The sequence below is a fragment of the Phaethon lepturus genome, unplaced genomic scaffold (genome assembly GCF_000687285.1).
Source record: "Phaethon lepturus isolate BGI_N335 unplaced genomic scaffold, ASM68728v1 scaffold39636, whole genome shotgun sequence".
NCBI lineage: Eukaryota > Metazoa > Chordata > Aves > Phaethontiformes > Phaethontidae > Phaethon > Phaethon lepturus.
The window spans coordinates 7,611-30,282 of NW_010549105.1; the positions used below are offsets into that span (position 1 = coordinate 7,611).

The 22,672-nt window shown below is 41.9% G+C and overlaps 1 protein-coding gene across 1 annotated transcript in view; it reads right to left on the bottom strand.

The window, feature by feature from the left end:
• CHL1 (cell adhesion molecule L1-like) overlaps positions 1–22,672 on the bottom strand; it is a gene marked incomplete at its 5' end in the record, with an annotated part of 28,226 nt that overhangs the window by 700 nt on the left and 4,854 nt on the right. Inside the window, 12 exons of the mRNA XM_010290167.1 lie at positions 1,821–1,893; positions 2,737–2,868; positions 3,556–3,717; positions 10,479–10,658; positions 11,934–12,056; positions 12,290–12,494; positions 12,662–12,777; positions 15,209–15,431; positions 17,943–18,013; positions 18,861–19,058; positions 19,269–19,370; positions 22,050–22,174. Of these exons, the coding sequence (XP_010288469.1) occupies positions 1,821–1,893; positions 2,737–2,868; positions 3,556–3,717; positions 10,479–10,658; positions 11,934–12,056; positions 12,290–12,494; positions 12,662–12,777; positions 15,209–15,431; positions 17,943–18,013; positions 18,861–19,058; positions 19,269–19,370; positions 22,050–22,174 (1,710 nt within the window). The remainder of the gene's footprint in view (positions 1–1,820; positions 1,894–2,736; positions 2,869–3,555; positions 3,718–10,478; positions 10,659–11,933; positions 12,057–12,289; positions 12,495–12,661; positions 12,778–15,208; positions 15,432–17,942; positions 18,014–18,860; positions 19,059–19,268; positions 19,371–22,049; positions 22,175–22,672) is intronic.

The following is a 22,672-nucleotide window of genomic DNA, read 5'->3' on the forward strand; positions in this document are numbered from 1 at the left end:
AGCAGGGGGGAAGAGCGAGGGAAACATTTCTGTGCGGGTTGTACATTGAGAATGATCTGACCCTGTGAGTCCTGCTTGGTCTGGTGCTCCTCATTCAGGTCATGCACACCACCTGAACTCCCCACACACATGATTTTCTGATTATCACAACAATGGCATTGGTTAAAAAGCAAACACCAATGAAAACCACAGGTGTGTTTTGGTTTTGTCCCTTTTTGCCTTGGACAGACAGAAGAACTTACAGAAAGCGAAGGGGAGAGGAAAGGAAATGCTGGAAAGGATCTGAGGGGTCCGTTCCAGCGACCAGTGCTGGTGTCCAGTCTTTGGCACCCCACAGAAAGAGGCATTTTCATTTTACAAAACAGTGGGAAACTTCCAGGGCCTATTTCTTTCACTTTTCTTTGAGGTGGGTGGGTGAATGACGTTAAGTTGTGGATGAGGCATGAGCTGTAGGTCATGTCTCGCTGCTGTGTGAGCATTTGTTTGATTTTAGATGACTAACAAAGCGGGGGGGTTTCCCCTTTTTAATTTGTTCTGCTGTTATCTTACTGTGACTGAAGGAGTTTCTCTCTGCTAAAGGGGAGGAACGGGCTAAAAACGAAAGCAGAATCAGAGTGTCTGTATGTGCTCACATGCAGCCTATGTTCAATGGCAATTTCATGAAAAAGGACAGACCCACCACCAAAATTCAGGGAAAAAAGGAAATTCCACTGGCCATTCCTCCTAATGGTACTGCAGAAGAAGAACCAAAGCAGCCTGACTTCTGACTGAACATGACGTTTGGGGGGGTTTGGAACATAGATGAAAAGATTACAAAAACACCCAATTGAGGCCTCTAAACTAGGTACATATTTACTCAATTACGGTCCTTGCTAATGCCAATTTGGTGTCAAAGCTTTGGTAATGTCATCTGAAGAAAGACAGAGAAATGCACCTGAACTTTACCTCTTCAGCATGTAATCAATAACGCATATAATCAATACAGTAAAAATATTTGCTACTTTTCTGCACATGGCATTTCTATTTATAAAAAAGACAAGTTTGGAGTTTGGGGGGAAAGGAGAGGGTCAAAGTTATTAACCTCAGGACTTTCTTACCTTTCTAAATATTTGTCCCATTAGAAAGCATTAAAAATTAAATAAAGATGAAATTATGCAGGAAAAATACCCTATTCCAGTACAAATAATGTAGTACGTATAAGTGGGATTGCAACAGAAATTTTACGCCTTTAAGGCAAGTGACGCCAGTTTTCCAGAATGATTCTTACAGTGATATATTTTTCTTCATACCACAGTTACATAATATTGTAAGGTTTAGTTATTTTAAAGCAGCCAAAGTGATTATTTCAGTTCTCCTACAGAAACCTCTGTAGTGATGTTCGTTTGGGTTTTTGCCATCTCTTACTGTATTTCAGACTTTGTTTTCTTCCACAAAATGAACATTCCCCATATTACATCATTTCAGCCTGATGGGGTTTCAGAAACCCACTGAAGGGTCTTTCTGTTGAGTTCAATGGACATTACAGCAGGAACCCAAATTATCATATATATTTACATTATTCATACAATGCTAAATAAAAAATAGCAAAGTGAAAATTAACCACTGATACATCAACATTTACTTATATCCCAACTTGCATGGATTTAAGTATGCTGGATATACCTTTATATTCCTACTATTATCCACTCCTTTGAGGTTTGCTTTGAAAATGAAAAATAGCGTTAATTGCATGCTATAGAAGTGTCCTAAATAATGATGACATCTGGAAACAAACAAGACCCCCACAAACACACACGCTTGTTAAAGCAGGTCCTATTTACCTATATTCCCCAAAGATTTCATCTTTTATTGATTGAGCTTCGGGATCTGGATGCAAATCTTCTTTTTCTTTCACTGTACAAATAAAATAAAGCACAGATCTGTATGCCGTGTTCCGCCGTGGACTTTTCGCAGGTGCAGTGGGAAAACCGCCTGTCATCACCCACAGCCTAACCTGGAGGGCAGCAGCTTGCACCGCACGACTGGCTGCACACACCCAGCATGCTTCCGTCAAGGAGTCAGCCCCGTTCCCTACTTTTTAAGAAAGCTAGCAAGTGTTTATTGAATCACAGAATCATAGAACAGTTTGGGTTGGAAGGGACTTTTCATGGCCATCTAGTCCAACCCCCCTGCGGTGAGCAGGGACATCTTCAACTACAGCAGGTTGCTCAGAGCCCCGTCCAGCCTGGCCTTGAACGTTTCCAGGGATGGGGCATCGACCACCTCTCTGGCGAACCAGATTTATACTTAAAACCTTACTAGTTGCTTTGAAAATTACACAATTACTTTTAGCAAAGTCTTCTATTGTTAAGCCCTTTGGCTACCCGTAGAAGTTACGTCGGTTCGTATGTCAGGTAGCAGTTATCAGGTGGAAAGGGAGCAGGTAGCCCTGCCAACGGAGGCTCAGAGGTGCAGCTGGTGAAGGACCTTGACTCTACGGCTGCATTAAATACTGGAAGAGTCAAGAAACACTATCCAAGGCCTTAGCAAGATCTCTGACCAGCACACAGCACTCTCTCACCCAGAGAGCACAGTTTCACTTCTATTCATTAGAATCCGTTCTGTGGATATTTATCAAACGCTACAAATCCTAATTGGATGTTTCTGCTTGCGGCTTTGCAGCCTCCAGAGATAAAAGTCTGAAGGATGCTTGTTATTAACATGTGAACATAGCGAGAGGACAATAAATCCATTTACCTGAATATTTTCCTCCTTTATTTCTTCTGACAAAGCAAATAGTTAGCAGCAGCAGGGTCAGCAAAGCGATGGCACACATCAGTCCAATAAACCACCCCTGGGTGGAAATTCCATCATAAATGCCAGCATAGGCTTGGTGAAACAGAAGAGGAGTAAAAAAGAAGAAAATTAATCGGGGAAAAGGGCATCATCCTGCTATAACATGAATATATAACATTTTCTTCAGTGAATCTTAGTTGAATCAGTCTACCACTACTTATTCTATTCAACTTAAGGAAACGCAAGACAGAAATATGTCCAGAGCGTGACATTTTTAGACTTAAGGGGAATGCGCAGTCTACAAGGCACGATAGAGACATTTTGGAAAGGTAATTCTGCGAGAGTAGTTGACTCCAAGGATTAATGCCAAATGGGAAAGCTGAACAGAGAATTGTTAAGCCTCTCATGCAAAAGCAGTTTTGCAAAAGAAATGGAGTTAAAAGCGCACCTGATACATGCAAACCACTGGACTGTCACACTTAAAACGCGTTATATCTCAGCACTACCCTTTCAAAATCGCATAGCAGGGAAAACTGTTTTGTAAAGGTTGGTAACTGTTCCCGGCTTTTGTGCGCCAAGTGAAGCACGAGACTCAGCCGAGAGCCATGGACGCGTTTACGCTCCCATGGGATTCAGCTGCAAGGGTCAGCTTAAAAGTCACAGAACAAAATTGCGGTTTATGGCTTTGGTACACTTTCACTGCACAACATCAGATGTAGCCTCGACAGTTATTTACATTCAAAATAAATCTTTATCACCTTGAAGGGTTTCGTGTCTCACCTCTCCCCCTTGTCTCAATTACATCTTCAAAAATGCTATTGTTATCAACCCAATTCTTAGTCACTAGACGAACTGTATATTCAGTTCCAGGCTCAAGTGCCTCAATGGGGTGAAACTTTTGGGTGGGGTTTACTGCTTCTGACATCTTGCCGATCCCTTTACCTATGGAATGTACATATTCAAGTCATATTGATTAATTGTATGCATTGAACAAAAGGCCTGTGAAATGCACAGTTACAAATAATGTAAATAACACACAGATAAGGATTTTTAACATTTGTCATCAGGTAAGCTGATTTTCAAAAGCCAGCAGTAAACTAAAAAACATTCCTCCTATTTGATTTGTAATATTCCATCAGATAACATAAACAGCAGACTGAAGTAATCCTGATGTTTATGAAGGGGTTTGTACATTTCCCAGGATGAAAGTTAATATTGATGGGGGATTATGGATCTACTTTAACTAATGCATGCTTAAAAAATTACAACTTGAAAATGGGCTCGCTTTGTATAGATAATCTGGGGTTTGACGCTTCTCCCGTTGAAGTGAACTCAGCAGGGAAGCACAGACAGCTTGTTATCTGGAAACGGATTCTTACATGTCTCATGGAAAAAATTAACACTGTGATTTGTGCTCATTTCTCCCCTGACGGTGATTTTCCATGTCCTTTTAAATCCCACAATGCCTGCACAAAGCACCGTTTTAGACATAGCTGAAGCTTGCTTTTAGACTGATATTTAGGCGTTTAAATGTTCCCGATGAGTTCAGTAGTTGATTAAGAGGTAGAAGGGAAATTCCAGTAGCCTGAGTTTTCGAGCCTTTTTACTTGCAAAACGCCTACTGCCAGTTCTGTCTGCGTTAAGGTTGCAGGTTATTAAACAAGCTTTTTAAAGCAGCGTTTGTGGCTAACAGAAAAAAGGACCTGCAGAGGTTAGCAGTCACTGCCTGGGCATGAAAAGCCTGTTCAGATCTGTGTGTTGACACGGGGCATCTCTTTAGTCAACCAAGAGGTATGACATGGGACTGCGCCTGCCCTCGATGGCAAGGAGAGGCATTTGGGGGGGCTGCACTCTTTAATTGTGCACCATTGCCTAATTTGCCTGCCTTATCCAAAGTCGTGTAAACTAAGGATTGAGCACACAGTATAATTTGAAAACTACTTGACCAACTAGCACTGACAGTAACAATGCTCATTAATACTTAAACTAGTAAACAAGCCAAGCAAGAAGCTTTCAGGGATTAAGGCTTAGCTGACAGCTGAAGGAAAAAAGAAAAAAGATTAAGATGAATCCAAGCACAACCAAAGCAGCAGTTCAGGACAAGTTTTCCAAGGCAACTATACATGTATTGCAATAAGCAATAAAATTAGTAGACCATTGGGACCCAGAGAGAACACACACAGCTGAAATACTGTTGATACTGAAGCACAGCTTATTAGCATAAATTAATCCATCTATCAGTAATTTTTGCTAAATGAAGTATGTGAAACTGAGATATAATTTTTAATCAAACTGCAAATTAAGCAAGAGGATACCACAGGTATATTTTAATTACATCTTCCAAAATCAAGACATCAGAAAAACATATTTAATGGAAACACTACCCAAAAAGTAAAAAGTTAATGTGAACCTTCAACCCATAGCACGTTAAATACCATACAACACTTATGTGTGACATGATAACCACATGGTCCAACTCGCACACAGCACAGGTCTCCTGAGGAAGCATCTCTCCTGAACTCCTAGAAAGCGGAACGCTTAACCCGGAGCTCAGCGGTAGCCCACAGCTGTGGTTCGTTGTGCATTTTCTTAGACCAACTTAACCCATCCGTATCTACCACCTATTTATTTCCAACTTGTGCCAGCCTCTTCTTTTTGAACAGTCAGCTCTTTACAGCAGCAGAAAGGGGGAACCGACACGGCTGAAAAATAACCCCTTTTTCTGCCAGGTTGTCGCTCAGCCGGATGGGCCCCTGCGGCCGGCCGTGCCGCTGCGCTGGCACAGCGAGCAGTGCGGGGCCGGGAGGCTCGTACTGGAACGAGGGTTTGAGCCCAGCCCGACCTGGGGCTGGGGATTTCCCTTTGGCTCTCCAGGCTGATCAACATCACCTATCCCAAAACACTAAACAGATCTTTTTTCTTTAAAACTTGGTACAGGTGTCCAGTGATGGGTGATTATGAGGTTTCTTTCCACGCGATTTCTTTCTGGTCTGTGTTACACACTCAATATAGCACCTACAGAGGAGAAAGCATTGCTAAGTGGGGCAAGTTTGGTGGTTGGAATAGAAAAAGCAGTGTAGCATCCTGAAAAATAAAAGCAAAGATATACAGATAAGGAAAAGCTCAACATACTGAAAGGTCAGTGAGCTGCAGAAATTAGCTTCAGAAAATTGAAAGCAGTTGGGTTAGGTTTTTAATCTACAATAAGGGAGAAGAAGCATTAGTAATAAAGGCATATCACCAGCACTTCTCATCTTCCCTCACTATTTATCAGCCATACCATGGGACTCACATGAACATTAAACACTGAACTGCAATTTTACAATATTCCTACTGGGCTTCGAGATTTATGAGAACAACAGAACACACATTTTTTATAGAAGCTTATGGTATAAAGGGAAAAACAATATAAACTGCCCCCAAAGACTTACAAGAGTGCTAGTTCTCCAAAAGTTAGCACATCTGTTATAAAACACACTTATATAAAAAAGCCAGCAGCCTAATAGCTAAATACTGGTTGTGGGCAACATCTTAATTTATAACCATACCTGCCTAAATACATCTGCTGTAATAAATGGAAAGTTGAACTTTCATTAGTTTTCCCCTACTGCCCGGCTACTAAAAGTGTATAAATATGCATAACAAGTATCCTTCATCTTCTGGGCTTTTTTAGTGCAGGAGGTAATTCATGCTAAATTGGGAATGTTTTAAACTATAGAGATTAGTAAACACACTATGTGTAAAGTCTACTGAGAAGAATTTACAGGTGAGTTAGTGATCAGCTATTTGTACTGATTGTCATTTGTAGGAGAAATCTGAGCTCGGACAAGAAAACAGGTTATAGCTTGTTCATCTCTTGCTGCTTCTCTCTAGCTCTCTGCGTTGGCTACGCTGGGGCAGGCTGATAGAAGAGGAAAAAGCAAAAAAATAGCAAAGGCAAACAGTTAATGGCAAATTTGCTTGAAATACTCCAAGGCTAATATATTTAGCATATTATATTTAACATGCCTATTTTTCCTGCTCAAAACAAAAAGGGTTTGAAACAGTGACATACCACAGGTTCCTCTTCCCGGTCCAGCCTGTGCGCAGCACCAGGGCTGGCAGGATGGTTCATTGCCTGTCAGCAGCAACAGGGTTTGATGGGGCTACAGGTCCCCCGGCCGGAGAAGAGCGAGTGGCATAAATGACAGAAAAAGAAACTTTTCACCAAGATTTCATCAGGTTCTCTTGATTGTGAGCAAATAGGGTATATTCCAGGGGTTTGCTGGTAACTATACCAGTGGTTACATATGGCTAAGGCCGTTGTATTTTTCCTTTTTCACTGTGCCTGTGGCAAAAGAGAACTAAAACCGTATGTTTTGTTACAAATGGTTACTCTCCTCATTTTATGGTGTGTCATCAAGGTTAGTACCCTCCGGCTAAGATTTTCAAAAAGCCTGTAGGAGTTACGTGCCAATTGCCACTGAAATATAAGGAAACTGGTAAACTTCTATTTTTCTGGCTTCTCTGGAAAATACAACTACAGTTGTACAGCTTCCTCTGGATGAATTTTTCATTAAGGCTTGAATTTCTGGACACACAGTAATCATTCTCAACATGTAATATGTGTTTAGTAATCCTCAAGAAATGCTGGTAACTCTAGATGAAAAGGAGCTTTGTGTTAAAGAAGGACTGCTATATTAAATTATTTTTTTTCACTTATGTAAGAACATTATTTTGTGTTACGCTTCTGAGGGAGAATGATCATTGGGAAATCAACATTTTCAAGGGGAAAATTAATTAGTTTGCAGGTCATTTAAGAAATACTGCCTGAAAATGAAAATTTAGAGATAAAACTCATTTTCTAAAGACAGCATACCTTCTTCTGTGGAATGAAAGCAAGATGAAGCCACAAAAATTAAACTATTATTTATTATGCAGTACAGTGCAAATATCTTTTCCTGCAGGGTCTTCATGCTTGTCCACAGTATTTTACCAACAACTGATAAAAACTTTGGTTGTCTATGGGCATTTCATATCTGAGTTAGTTCGGCTATGTTTACGACCTTTCATAAGAAAGAGGCCTTTTATTTCATGGACTTTGCATTAGCTGCCAGTGCCAGTGGTGTTGGTCATGCAACAAGGATGCCATAAAAGCAAGCTTTTATATCACCTACTGCTATTTCTCCCTAATTCTGGGGGCCTGCGTTCAATCTTGGAGACAAACATTGAAGTGTGGGTTTCCTCTGGTAAGTAATTATACAGAAACAACCCCGCTGACAGAGGCAGTACTGCAGAGCGGAAGGCTCTACCTCCGTCGCGGCTGGCTGCCCACAGGACGCAGCACGTGGCACCGCTCCACCAGAGAATGAAGAGAGAGATGTGAGCGTGAGATGGTCTTTTCCTATCAGTATCCAGTCTTTGACCTTTCCGTAAAGTGTTGCTAGCCCAAAGCGACTCCTGACAACAAAAGCGAATCTGAATGGTTCATTCACAGAGGAAGATGCTGCAGTTGTAGAGCAAGGGCATGATCTACCCATTTATATCCATTACAGGGAGTTATAGTTATTTGAGAGAAACTTTTTTTACTGAATTCAGTCATTCTCGGCCCTGCAAACTCATCGTCATGAAATAGGTTGCACATAAATTACAGGCTGGCAAAGTTATAATTTGCAACACAGCGATTTCCCCTCCTCAGGCTTGTTTTTAGTAGCATGTGTACGTGTGAGAAAAAGAGATTGACTTTTCTTTCTGAGTCCAGACTGTAGTAGCAGGGATAACTGAAAGCAATAGCAGTGGTGCGGATCAAGTACCTCAGTGATAAAATGGGCATGAATCCATAGCTTCCACCTCAACATCTCCTCCTTCCTGGCAGAATGTATTGTGAAATTCTGAAATCCCCACAGCACAGCCTGCAAAGGCTGTATTACAGCAGTAGAAGCTATTCAAAGTCTTAAAATGAACAATGAGAGCTCTATGTTTTTATTACTAAAACCAGAACATACTGGATATAGGATCACTGAATCAAAGCCCAAAGAAACTTGGTGTGCTCCGTCATGGAGTTTCATTTCAGAGGGCACCACATTTTATATCTGTCATTTATGTGGGTCATTTTAAATTATAAACTTTGACTTTCGAAATCACTCCCTTTCTTCAAAAAGAGAGATTGTTTTAATTTTGAACAATCGCCTTGCTTCCTATACCACAGCTTAAAACCCCAAGAAGGTCACTGAAAAGAGTGATTTTTTTTCAGCCTTTCATGTTTAGTTGAAAAATGTCTGAACAATTTAGCCAGCAAATAATGACACAAAACTCTAATGGCATCTCAGTGACAGATGCGGTGTCCTAATTTAGAGTGGCTTGAGAACCAGCAAATTTGTGCAAGGAGCACACTTTAATTGCAGAACTGGACCCTTACAGCTTTCACTAATTATACTACTCTATTCTACAAGCATTTCACCAGAACCAGTTGTTGCCAGCCTTTGGAAAGAAATGAAAAGAACGCGCACAAAATTAACGGCGGTGTTATCATCCATTTAAGCTATCAGGCAGAATGTATTTCATAAAACCTGACAAGGTTATTCAAAGAAGTTACAGACTTTCAAGTAGCCAAAAGGCTGCCCAATGAAGGGCAGAAAAGGTAACTAATGAGGTGAAATTATATATTTTAGCTTGAAAAAAAAGGATCTTTTATTTTCCTTAATGAAGACAAAAATTTAAACCATGCTGATAGATTTCTAGTTACTACGACATGAATACCTGTATACTAGAGTGAGTCTAGAGGCTACAAGACAGTTACCAAGGAGTTTCACTACTTGAGAAAATGGGTTACAGTTCAGGACTGGATCCTGTACTAGGACATCATGAGTTTAAAATATTTTTTACTTGTTTTACCAGTAACTGAAGAGATCCTGCAACTTGGAAGTCCAATAGGATGTTGTGCAACAAGGACCATTTTTCTATTTTATATCAACATTGTCCCAGACTGTTATTGCTAAAAATGATGAAGCCTGGACTCTCTTGCTTATCACATTCTCTTTCTCCTTCTCCGTGGTAAGCGCACAGCAATGGTTTCTGATTAATAGCAAGGACTTGTTCCTCCGTATTGTAGAGTTTTCAGACTTGCTGAGCACAGTACATTTAATTTCATTTCAGCTGAATGTGAAAGATGAGCTATCATACAGTGCTTGCAATTTTCCTTTAAATCACTGAACATCAGTGGTTTAGGATAGGGTATAAGTGGCACACAAATGCTCACTTCCAGTCTCTGATAAAATAATAATAAAATAATGGATCAAATGCACTGCAGTCAACTTTATGTTCATCTGGATTTTCCATGTCACCTACCTGCCTCTAATGTTGCTGGAATCCCCCATCTTCATGCAAGGGCAGAATTTGTTTTTGTAGTACTACTGAGAACAGATTATCTAGATCTTCAATTTTCTGGTTGTTACTAAATTCAATTCACTTATTCTAGTACAGCTTAAAGAGTTGATCAGTGGGAATAGAAACACAGTACTGTACAGCAAAATGAAACAGGTAAGCTCTACTTTTCTGAAGGTTGCATAGCTACATTAAAAAGCTCATTGATTGTTCTTGTGGAAAGAAAAACAAATTTATTTCCTCTAATTACAAAGGAAATGTCAAGCCTGGAATATTCTCAATAGATTTTTCCATTATTGTTAGTGCTTCTCCACATAAAAACATATTGCCTATTAACTTACTCCCTTGAGCCATCGTTAGTCCTTCTTCTGTGACCGGTTTCCCACAGCCTTTGACTGTACAAGCCTTTACATAGAATTTGTACTTGGTACTGGAGCCGAGACCTGAAAGCCTCCAGCTGAGCGTGGAGCGGTTGGTTACGCTGACGTCGTTCAGAGGTCCGATTTCATGCGTTTCGTTTACTGAAAGGGAAAAGGCAGTTGAGTCAGATCCAGCAGCTAAAGGCCACGAACATGAAATGTGTCATGAACGCTCTTGCAAGGGAGGCACTCTGCAGTAAGTAGGGAGGATGAAGCCTGAATAAGCATATCTCACCTTCCTGCCAAGTACTTAAATGGAATTTATCTCGTCCATGTCAACCTCCCAACTACTCGGTGAGCTATTACTGTTCTTAAAAAGCTCTCTGATTCTAGATATGCACATACTGAGTGGGAGGTAAAAATTACTGTCTCCTAGATCATTAAATATATATGAATTGCTTCTTGCTTTGCTTCCAAACATCTGCAAACTTTTGCAAGCAAGTTAATGCATGGCTGTTCTGCTTTGCTCTGCTTTGCCTTGGTGCAGCTGGTAGCTGAAGGAGGGGTTGCCACTCCTAAACTGCCTAAATAGATGGGTCCACTCTCTGCCCATAGTCATCAAAACCAAAGGGAAGATCCAGCCTCCAGCACCAGCTTGCAAAGGCCACTGGGCGGTTCTGTTACCCGCAGAGATAAGTGAAAAGTACACAGGGTATTTTTTGTGAATAGGACACACTCTAATCCTGTTCCATCCTCAAAGAATAAAATACCATGAATTGTCACTACCCCTCACAGCTGATGTTGTGGTGGTCTGGGATTAATACTGGATCTTGCCTGAGGTTATCTGCTCAAAGTCTCTTCCCAGCTACTCAGTTCTTTCATAGGCAAGAAAGAAATACCCCTGGTATTTAGTTGTTTCTCAAGGTGATTACTCAATAACATGACTCAGGTGTTAGTTGTCTGCATTTCTGCTGAGGCATTGTACTGACATAATGTGAACATCTGAATAAATGTGACCAAAGTGCTTTCATTACAAATTATTTTGCATTGAATGAGTTTCAGTTCGGTAAAATGTACCTAAAATTTATGGGTCGTCTTCACTAGTACATTAGGTATAATTTGCAAATATGAAATAATTGAATTAGTGGAATTCTATAAATGTGGAATAGGGCATGGTAGCAATGTGAGCTTACATCGGAAAAGTGCACGGAACACTTTTTGCTGTGGAAGATGACTTTGGCCTGCCCTCTAGCAGGCTGTGTGCGCATCGCAGTTCGAAACACGCTCTTCTGATGCTATGGCTGTTACAGGGATCTCAGAAACAGCCCTTCCCATCAGCCTCTGTTTTAAGTAACTGCACAGAAACACCCCCCCTTTTTTTTTTTCTCTTTAATAATAATGCTTAAATTTTAAAATCAAAGTAAAACAAGCACATACTTATCTGGTATTGCAAAATGTAGCCAGTAAGGTGGCCGTTGGCTTTCTTGGGAAGTCCCCAGGACAGAGTGACGGAGTCCTTGTCGAAGTTCAGGATCCTTAGAAAACGTGGTTGTTCGGGGACTGGAAGATACAGGGATTAGCTTTCAGAAAAGAAGGCTGAACAGGTCTGTCTCTACACATACTTGTTAAATAAGGATATAGTTTAGCTTAACACCCACAGTTCCCCTTTCTAGTGAAGGGTTTCATGAGTATTGGAGATTTTACAATCACTTTAAATAAAGAAATCAACTTGACTTGTTACATGGACAACTTCTATTTCTGTTCTTCCATCCCATCTTCCTATTTTGTCTTACCTCCTTCTGGAGTTTCAAACACAACGGGGGAGCTTTCCGGGCCATCTCCTTTGGCATTGTAAGCCAAAACAGTTAAGCGGAATTCACTGAAGGGCTCTAGACCGGGAATCATCCCATAGTTTCTCTCTCCTACAAACGTTAGGAAGTGTTTCTCTGGGTGATGCCTTTTTCCATCCAGCATGCTTTTTGTTTTCCACCAACTGACCTGCATTGAGATTGGTATTTCTATAACAAATTATGTTGTATGGGGCTGAACACGATATTGATTTCTCTCATCTTCCCAGGAATGAGAGATTGCAATCTAGCCTTGATCTGGGATTCATTTAGTAGCTTATTCAACTATATACAAATATTTAAAGAGAAATTTGTAACCTTATAGCCTCTTAAATGTCCACGAACTCTGTCCCTTGGGATTCCAAACCAGAAGACTTTGACCAGTGTGCTATTCACAATATCCACCGATACGCCGGAAGGAGCGGCATCTGGAACTGTGAAAACAAAAGTGCTGCATATTAAAGACACTTAGAAGAGCTCAGTTTCACACTGTTCACAGCTACAGGGCTTGGCTTTCCAGCTCAAGCTGTGGCAGTTCATGCAGTCTTACTGCAGGCAAGAAAAAAGCCATTCCAGCTGCATCCAGTGGGTGAAATGGGCCAATAAACATTATTTTGCCCTATCAGGGCTTTCTGCTGAGGGCTGGAATACAGGTGTACTGGGACATATGAATTTCTACACCAGTATTTATGATTTCCTGTTTCAAGTAAAGCTTACAGCTGTGAGAAGAATAAAAAAAATGATTAACACAGCACTCAAGGAGGCAATCATAAAGTTTTTTTATAATCAATTTCATTTTACAACTAAGCTCATTAAACAGTAGGATTTTAATCACTACACAACACAGAAAGCTATTATAGTGCTTGAAAAAAAGCAGCCTTGATCCATTGACAACTGAATTGCAAGGAAGATTTTCCACTGATAGATACAAAATTAGATCCATCACAGACACACAAAGAAAATAAATATGCTGTGGGGGTTCTTTCTCTCTGTTCTCACTATCCACCATCTCTTCTGCCATAGACTCTACAGGGGAGGGAAGATGCACCACCAAACCCTCCCAGTGCCCACCTCTGGGCGTGCAGTGGGGATTCTCCTGTCTGAACAGCACCGAGACCATTGCCAGCACCGAAGCCTTATGCTGGTGAAGCACCAGGCAGCGCTCGGCAGGTTGCACACGTGAAACTGGCCCGCTCGGGAGTTGGTAACGCAGATCTCGGTGCGCTCACTCAATGAGAGGAGTGCTCCAGAGAGCCCGCCTTGGAATTTGTTTCCCTCTGTAAAGCTGGTAATGCCTGTGGTTATCGTGGTAACTTTACTGGTGGTCTTATATCACCTGCCATGGATCATGATGTCCATAGTGACTTCTGCGAGAAGCTGCAGCAAGTGGAGAGGTGGGAGCAGCAGCACCTACTCCTACGAGGGCATGACTGCTGCAGGGCATGGCTAATCCACTGTAGACTTTTCAAAGGCCATTCAAACTGTCAGTTTATTTAACTCTTGCACAAACAACTTAAAGACTTCAGATTCTGCATGGGATGAAAATTGTCTGACTTTACACTAATAAAATTAATCTGCAGATGTGACACACAGACCATTTGCATTTGCATATACAATAAGCATTTGTATGTGGGATCAGGAAAGCTTGGTGCCCCACGCTAGCTGGCCACCATGCTGCTCATTCCCTTGCTGATTTAAATCCTTAAATCCTACAAAAAAAGATTTTTTTTTTTTTTTTTGGTGGTGGCAGTGCTTAACTCTGTTGCTTCCTAAAGTGAGGCTTGGCATTTCTTTACTGCAGCTCGATACATTCCCAGTCCTCCAAATACCCTCTCTAGTCATGCAGTAAACACCAAAGGGGACAGGCTGCTCTTCAGAGATGTTGGGGTGCCCTCAGCAGTGACATTATCTGGTGTCCCACAGACCATACCACGGCAGGGCTGTCACATCCCCCATGGCACCTGTATTTATTCTAGCAGGGCAATCCTCCCGCGTGTTCACCTCTCCTACTGGGACATGATTATGAAAGCCCATCACAAAGCTGGAGCTCAAAGAGCATGTGCAGAGGGTGAGCACCGCAAGCGGTGGCTGTGAGTTCAGAGCAGCCCAGGGCACCTATTTTGTGAAAACTGGTGGCAAGAGGAGAAAGCCTCTTTCTTTGATCTGGCCTGGCTGATGCACCATGGGCCAGGCAGAGTCCAACATCAGAGGTGTGCAGGAGCTGAGAAGATCTGGTGAGGGGGTGGGGCTTGGAGCAGGAGTAGACCCAAAGCAAAGCCTTACAGTGGAGGAAGACTCTCCAAAGAGGGGGCTGCGCCACCGGGGGCCACAGAAAGCCACAGGACAGAAATCCAGGCTGGAGAAGGAGACATTCTTCAAGGACTCGATGGACAAGGTAACACCCAGCATACATGGGAATGTGGCATCATCTATAAATTCACTTACAACACGCAGCGCCTGAGTGTTTGTACTTAATTACCACAGTACTTAACTTCTGACGGTGTTAAACTGTTGATTCGGGCCCCAGACAAGCTAAAGATCTTTTTCCCACCAAGTACAACAAAATGATTGCCACACTTCATAGACTTCTTATGGACTGTGGCCTTCCAACAAGTACCCAGATTAAGCCAGAAACTGAGATTAATGAAAGCGCAAGTGCCCTTTCCAAGAAACCCCTCCAAATCCAGCAAGCTGGCATCCACAGCGCCCAGCATCGGTTGTATCTGCCTCTCACATAGCCCGTCACGCTGAGCACTGGCATTTCAGCAGTTTTGGCCATGGGCTGCCTTATTCACCCCTCTGCATCTGATTGTTTTGCATCACAAGAATCCCCCATATTTTTACATCAAAGTTTCCGCTACTTACCGTCCTCTCCTGAATATCCGACGGTAACGTTTGGTTCGGGACCAGAGCCTAAATTATTTACCGCTTGGACTTTGATCTCGTAAGGCACGAAGGTGGGGGTGTTTCGCAGGGTCAGAGAATGCTTCTTCACCGTCTCCTCGTTCCAGTCCGCCTCAACTCCCCGCTGCCGCCAGCTGACTTTGTACTCCAGCCCTGGCCCGTTCCTCTCCATGGGTTTCAGTGGCTGTGGAAGAAGTTAAAAGAGATCTTGACAGCCTTTGTTGCAGTAATCATGAAAGAGCAGCTGAGGGGAGGGGGGAATAATTTTGGAGAGCAGGTTACAACGTTGGGAGAGAAGAGGGGGAAAAAAGAAAACTTGAACTTTTCACTGTCATGTTAATTTTAAGGCGACTGGAAGAAAAATGTCATGACTTCAAGAGAAAGGTGGATGAAAGGCAGAGAAACAGTTGGATTAAAAACAGATTAATTGCTAGTAGACATATATCTGCATACTACATACATCAGTTTTTGTTCTGCCACAGGTTTTCTTTGTTTTCTCGTGTGATGTAAAACTGCATGCCTTTTAGCACAACTAAAATGCACGTTTTGGCATAAGGCTGTGTGTGTCTTTTAGTACAGCTAAAATCTGTGTTTTATCTTAGAATTTTATGTAGCACAGCAAGTTGGGTCATTAAAATTTAGATTTGTTCTAAATATGCACAAATGCTTGAAACTATGCCTGGACATTTAACGTGCAACTGCTGTGCTACTCTTTTTTACCGATCAGCGGAAGAATTCATCACAGCATGGTTCCCATCTAATTAACATTAATTTATAAAATATTAGAAGACATATAGCAATGGATTGTCATGAGACATTCTCCAACTGAGTTTATTTTTCTGAAAATGTACTTCTTTAATTAATAAAGTTGACTGGTCATGAGCACTACCAAAAATTATGGGGATTTTTCAGTCCACTGGTATTTCCCACCACATAGCCTACTTTTAATAATATTTAACTTATATATTGTACATATCAAATATATCATAACTGCTATGTATCCAAACTGCACACAGAAGTCTGTAATGAAATGGCTTTGTCTGGCAAGTGTCAGCAGAAAGCGATGCCCCATTGACCCACCTGACCCCTGCTCCTCATGCATGGGGGCACTTAGGTCTGGAGGATCTGCAAAAATTCCCATTTATCTGCTCTGAGGATACGAGGACCTTTGGGATGACTGCTGCCAAGGAGCTGGTATACTGGGCAGCTTTCTAACAGGCACTGCTGGGAGAATCACCTCCATTGCAAAGACCCCAGGGAATGGGATTTGCAAGAGAAGCTGAAGAAGTAAAAAATTCCTACTCAAAGAAACCTTCTCGTTTAGAGTTAAATTGCAGCACTGCTTGACTCTTATTTTGATCTCCCTTAATGCTGCAAATCCTTGGCGGAAAAGCTAGTGAGTAATGCTCATCTGGTCTCTTAATCCAAAGTAGGCAGATTAACATCATTTTGCAGCCTTTGTCTGCTGGAAACAGCATATTCAGTGCCTAGTATTTCCTCTGAAATGCACACAGGAAACCATAAATAAATGAATATCCTGTTTACAACATTTAAGTGATTCAACAAGATTTAACAAAGCCTGTCCATCCCATTCTCTCCCTTCAGTCTCAGTTTTCACTTCTCCTTTTGCCTTGTCTGAGCAGTAGATTATGGGCTTCCTGGCAAGGAGGAGCGCTCATTCTCCGTTCAACGAAGCGTTGGTCATAAGAGCATTTCCCAGCCATGCTGTTTACTATTGCTCTACATCTCTTCCAAGAGGCAGCACTGTATTCCGTGACCCTGGGCTATGTCATAGAGCAAAAATCCCCATTCAAATCCAAGTCAATGGATCTAGAGGGCCATCTCCTTGTGGCGTAATTATAGCCTAAACCACACTGGGGAAATGTTTATTGTTCTTTGCTGCGAGCAGCAGATTGAGAAGTAAATCTCATGTAAATTGTGTTTAATTCTAGCCACAAAAAAAAACACGCTTCCTTCCACAGTTGTTGAAATTTGTGTTAAATGAAGGAATATATATCTCTCTAAAGTGTTGGCACAGGAACTATAAGCTTAAAAGCCAAAGAATTTGAAGACTGGAAATCATCCTCAAGACTTTTACACAATTCCTTTGACACGCATGGCCACAAGGTTTATCTACAATCCTTTAATTTGTTCAAAAATTCAAGCTCATGTTCTCTTGACCAAGTGATCCACACCATTTTTAAACCCCCAGTTTGGAAGGGCAGAAGCTATACGTAAACCATCCCTTCCCTGGCCCTGGCTGCTCCTCCTGCGGAGCAGGGTGAGACCACAATTATTTTAAGCACTTTCTTGTATGCAGGATGCACAGAAGAAGAACGTACTCTGAAGGATTCTCAATGTGCTTTATAGGACTTTCACATTTCTTAATAACCTGCAAAGTTAGATGTAAAAAATTTACTTTTCAGTCAAAATGAAACAAGGGGAGGAACTCCAAAACATTTTTACGTCAATAATAACTTTACCTTTGACTTCAGGAGCATCAAGGGTCCTACCTATGGAATTTGCAAATATTTCCTAAAAAACAGAGGTCGGGGAAGGGGAGGCAAAGTCAAAGGATCCAGTATTTTTTTTAATGTATTTATATTAAAACAACATCCATGTTGCTTTAGAAACTGCTGCTTGAAGGAAGAACCTGTTTCCAATATTGTAGCACTGACAGACACATTTGCCTTACCTCCCATTTCATCACCATTTCATTTGGTTCAGAAGCTTCAACTCGGATGTTTTCTGGGTTCTTGTCTGGAGCTGCAACGACACAGGCGCTAAGGTTAGTTTGCATATCCTGGGTTTGATTTGCACTGATTATTTAAATGCAAAGAACGGGTACAAAAAACTTTTCTTATTTCGATATTACTGAGAGTGAGAGACACCTAAACAAAAAACGTTCATGAGATTAATTACTTGGATCACAAAGCTGCTGTGACTGAAACACATTGTTTATGCAGTTTTGAGTCCTAAGTGCCCTTGTTGGTTGGAGCCACCAGCTAACAAGAAACTGTGACTTTTGGATTTCAAAGCACCAGATGTAGGGAGATTATGAGGAAGAGATTTTTCTCCCTGTGGGGATAGTAAACAGAAGGTATACTGTTAGTGGGACACACACAGCTGAAAAGCTGAAGAAGGACCTGAAATTGAAGTAAAGGGGGGAAAAATAGAAAGAAAAATGCTGGGGAATGCAAACACTCTGCTGAACAGTTGGCTTCTAAAATGACTTTCAGGGACACAGCATTTTCTGTCACAGTGAGAAACGCACCATGAATGGAGATTTTTGACAAGCTTAACACCGCTGAAAGGCTCCCCATAAACATCACAGATCCTCTCCAGCAACTGCTTGTCCATAAAGGGCTGCAGCGGGTGGGAAATGGGCAGCGCTCAGGAAAGCTGCGTGCTCTGGGTCCCCCGGCAGCAAACACCCTGCCCAGCACGGCAGCGGAGACTCCTCACTTTGGTGTCCCCGGGCTGCCGCTGAGCAGCAAAAGCAGCACAAGCATGCCTGACTTCTTCACTCCCCTCTGAAGCACAGGAGGGCACTGTTATTCCCGGCAAAACACGAAAAATACTAATATTCAGAAAACTAGACGGCAGTGTTTACCGGCCGGAGGTGTTGCGCAGCGCAGCGATGGTTTGCTAGGCTGGCTCCTTCCCACCGCGTTCACGGATACGACACGGAACTGGTAATTCGTATACGGCGCCAGTGACAAAAGGGCTGTGGTGTCGTTCCCCGGGGCTCGGGTTAGCTCCTGCCACCTCCCCGGCTCCCACCGGTTCTCTTCAAATTCTATAATGGACTCTGGGGAGGGCAAGAAAGGTAACAAAAGAAAAAAGGCGGAGCCTGTATAAACGGCTTATAAATAGCAAGGATGGAGATGAACTTAAAACAAATAAACTGTCACAGTAAAACTGATTAAGTACGGCTGTGAGCACCGTTTGTTTTTGCTAACAGCCATGACGTGCCATAATGCTAAACAGCGGAAGACGATGCTACTAAAATCCTTCATACCATTAATAGGGCTGTTATGACTGGCCCCAGCTTTCCAGGATAGCCGAACACTTCGGTTTTGATTTTCTGAGAGCTGAAGGTCTTCTGGTGGATCAGGAACATCTGAGAAATAAAGAAGAAGTGTCAGGAGCGTGGCAAGCTCTTGTCTGACTTGGCATTTTCCAAAGGACTGGAACAGCAAGTTCAGTGAAGACAGTGGTGTAACACTTTTTGATTTCAAAATGGACAAAATGAGAAAACTGGGAATCGCTTTTTAAGATCCTTTTTTATTATAGAAAACGAGGCTGAATCTTCCCGTCCCACTTTCTTCCTTATAAACGCAATATCCCTTCTTGAGTTCATTTCCATCTACTCTCATTACTGTGCTTGCAGCAACAGATTTTTCTTTTCAAATCAACACTAAGATCTATTTAATCATGAATAGATATTGACACTGCTCGCAGCAGAAAGTTATATTAGCATCACTTGGATTTACTCTGGTGCAAACCAGAGTGGTAGAAGGTGACTCAGCTCTAGCGGTTATCCAACTTGGCCTTTTAGAGTCTGAGTGAAAAGATAACATTCATTATCGCAGCCATGGGGACCTGTATTAAAAAGGAAGCAAGAAAATTCATCACCTGCCAGCTCAACTAACGCTGTCCAGAGAACACAGCAGAGTTGGTGGTGGCTGGTGTGATAACGGCACTGCACCTCCTGGGGACAAGCGCGGGGCTGTACCAGCCCCGAGCACGGGACTACCCTGTTGCTGCCAGAGCTCGCTTTTCAGGGATGTGTTCTTAACCAGGTTACCAGCACCACCGGAATAGGCTGCTGCCCCTCACGGTCCTGGAAGACGACAAGGGGACACACGTCTGCAACATGACCTGGTTTCTCAACAGCGTCAGGGGCAGAAGAGGTGATCTGTGGCATGGGTCGTTTGCCAAATTGCCTGTAATTGAATGAACGCTTCCAAATCTAGCGGATTCAGACTGATGGATGTTTATCTTCCTCATGGCTTGCTTTGGCAGTTTGAAGTCTGACTATATTGGATTAGTTTGGTAACTGAAATGTAATGGGCCTGATGTAAGAGTCATTTCTCACTGTCGGGGGCTGATGGTAACCCCTCACCCTTCCAAAGTCACACGCACACTCCCCCTCCACCAACTCCTGGATGGTGTTTCAAAATCTAAAAAACGTACAGACTAAAGAAACGAGATTGCACAATTTTGGGTCTTTGATCTCCTCCTGCCCCAATGTTCCAACTACATCTTTGTCTGACAACGTCATTTCTTGTAAGGAAAACAGCTACCTCAACGACCAAGACTGTCTTTGCCATTGTGAAAGAAACTAATTGTGTCTGTACAGAATTTTTTCAGTAACAATGTTGAGTTTTCTTGTATATCTCAGGTTACATCAAAAAGTTAAAAAGTGATGTTTTAGTGTGGAGTTTTTGTTTTGTTTTGTTTTTCAATAACTCTTTATATTCATTTAAAGATGGTGATAGTATATCTTAAAGAAACTCACTCCTCTATCTGTTCATTAATCATAGAACAAACACTTAGAAGCAAACTGAGTACTACTTTTGCTCTCAGGTGCCTGTATTCTGATGTCTCCATCTGTGCCATATTTAGTTCTTTAGCCATCTCACAAGTCTTTCATTGCAAAAGAAGCCTGAATTTTTCATTTGTAAAATAACAGATATTGTTAATCCACCAAGACCTTTCTTATATACAATAAACAAGGGGAAAAGAGCACAAGGCTGTTTTTCCTTTTCTGCAAATCACCTTTTTAAAAGGGAATAAAGTACTTCATGAAATTTTCATAAGTAATGTAATGAATAGTCTACAAAGACTTTGAATTATACAGCACTAAAGAACACAGTACCGTAAATAACGTGCATAGCATTTTCTAAATTTACTATTTACTGAAAAAGACCATTCATCTAAAGCGTGAAAAGATCTTGAAGGTCAGATTGTCTTAGTTCATGTTGCAATCACTGACAGAAATAAATAAAAATTTAAAATGAAGCAAAATTTAATGAAATTAAAATGATGCAAAACTGTCCACAAAATAGCATCTTAGCTCTTGGGTAACGCCCCTAGGTACATGTGCAAAGGACTGCACATCACTACACAAGTGTGTTCCCTTAATTTCAGGTGGTCCTTCAGGAAGGGAGGCAGGCTGTAAGGATGCTCACACGAGGTGGGTGACCCACCCTTCAGCCTCCGTGGGTCAAGGCTTTTCTCTGCTGTGAACTTGGTTTTTGGCACTGGACAATAATTTATGCTCATGTTCACAGAGATAATTAATCTTTTTAGGTGCTTAACTTGCATGGATCTTCAGAAGAGTTGGACATCTAAATACTGGCCTTATATCTGTCTTCTTCAAAACATAGTCCAAGCGGTAATTTGTGTGCGGGTCTCTAGTAAAGTGGGGTGAAGGACTGACCAAGGACTTCAAAGCAGAAGCAGAGCCATTCTCAATACTCTATTACACCTGCCAGCCTGGGCAAGCTCTTACAGCCACTGTGGGTGACTCCTGAACTGAGAAAAAACACTGCCTCGTCTTAGGTATAACAAACATTAAATATAAATGAAACATTTGCGTCAGCATCCCCATTCCAGGAGAATACCAGGATAGCACAACCGAGGTTACTGAGTGAGAGGTACATTGCACCTCTGTGAAACTGGGTTATTGAAGTTCTGTAACTGAATTGGGCAAAAGAAGCAAATAAGCAGAAGTGCTGCAATGGCATTATGTACTGCACCGAGCCGTTTGCACACCAGGGAAATATCCTCTTACCAAGGACAACCAACTGCGATTCGGCTGTGACGCTGTCCAGAGAAGTGCTAGCCACACACGTGTAAGCTCCTTGATCCTCCAGTGTCACGCTTGATATGAACAGTGTATCTCTGTCCAGAATTATCCTACAGGGGAAAAAAAAAGGTACATACAAATAAGATACAGAAAAATCTGTAAGATAAGCATATGACAGACAGACACCCTTGTTCTCTGAAAAACTGTTTATAAAAAAACTTGGTAACAGGACATCTTGAATACCATAATTGCATGTTCGGCCCATTACTTGAAATCATAATTGTAGTTGTATTATACACTGTGCTGTAGACTGTTATTTGTATTTTGTAGCAATTTAGCCTCCATGGCTGCAAGTTGGCATGTCTCTCTTGGTCTGAAAAGAGCCACATTGATATGCATCAGCTGAGAGTCTGGAACATAGGATTTTGGCACATCATTAATGAGGCAAATATATGTCCGAATTTTTGAAAGGGTTGAGTAAAACTAAGCATTCCCAACCCACTTGTGTGATGTCCAATGCACCAGGGGAAGCTGGCAGTAACCCAGGCACACGGGCTCTGTTGCAGACATGGCATTTGCTTGGCACTATCTCCCCGCACTACGTGGCC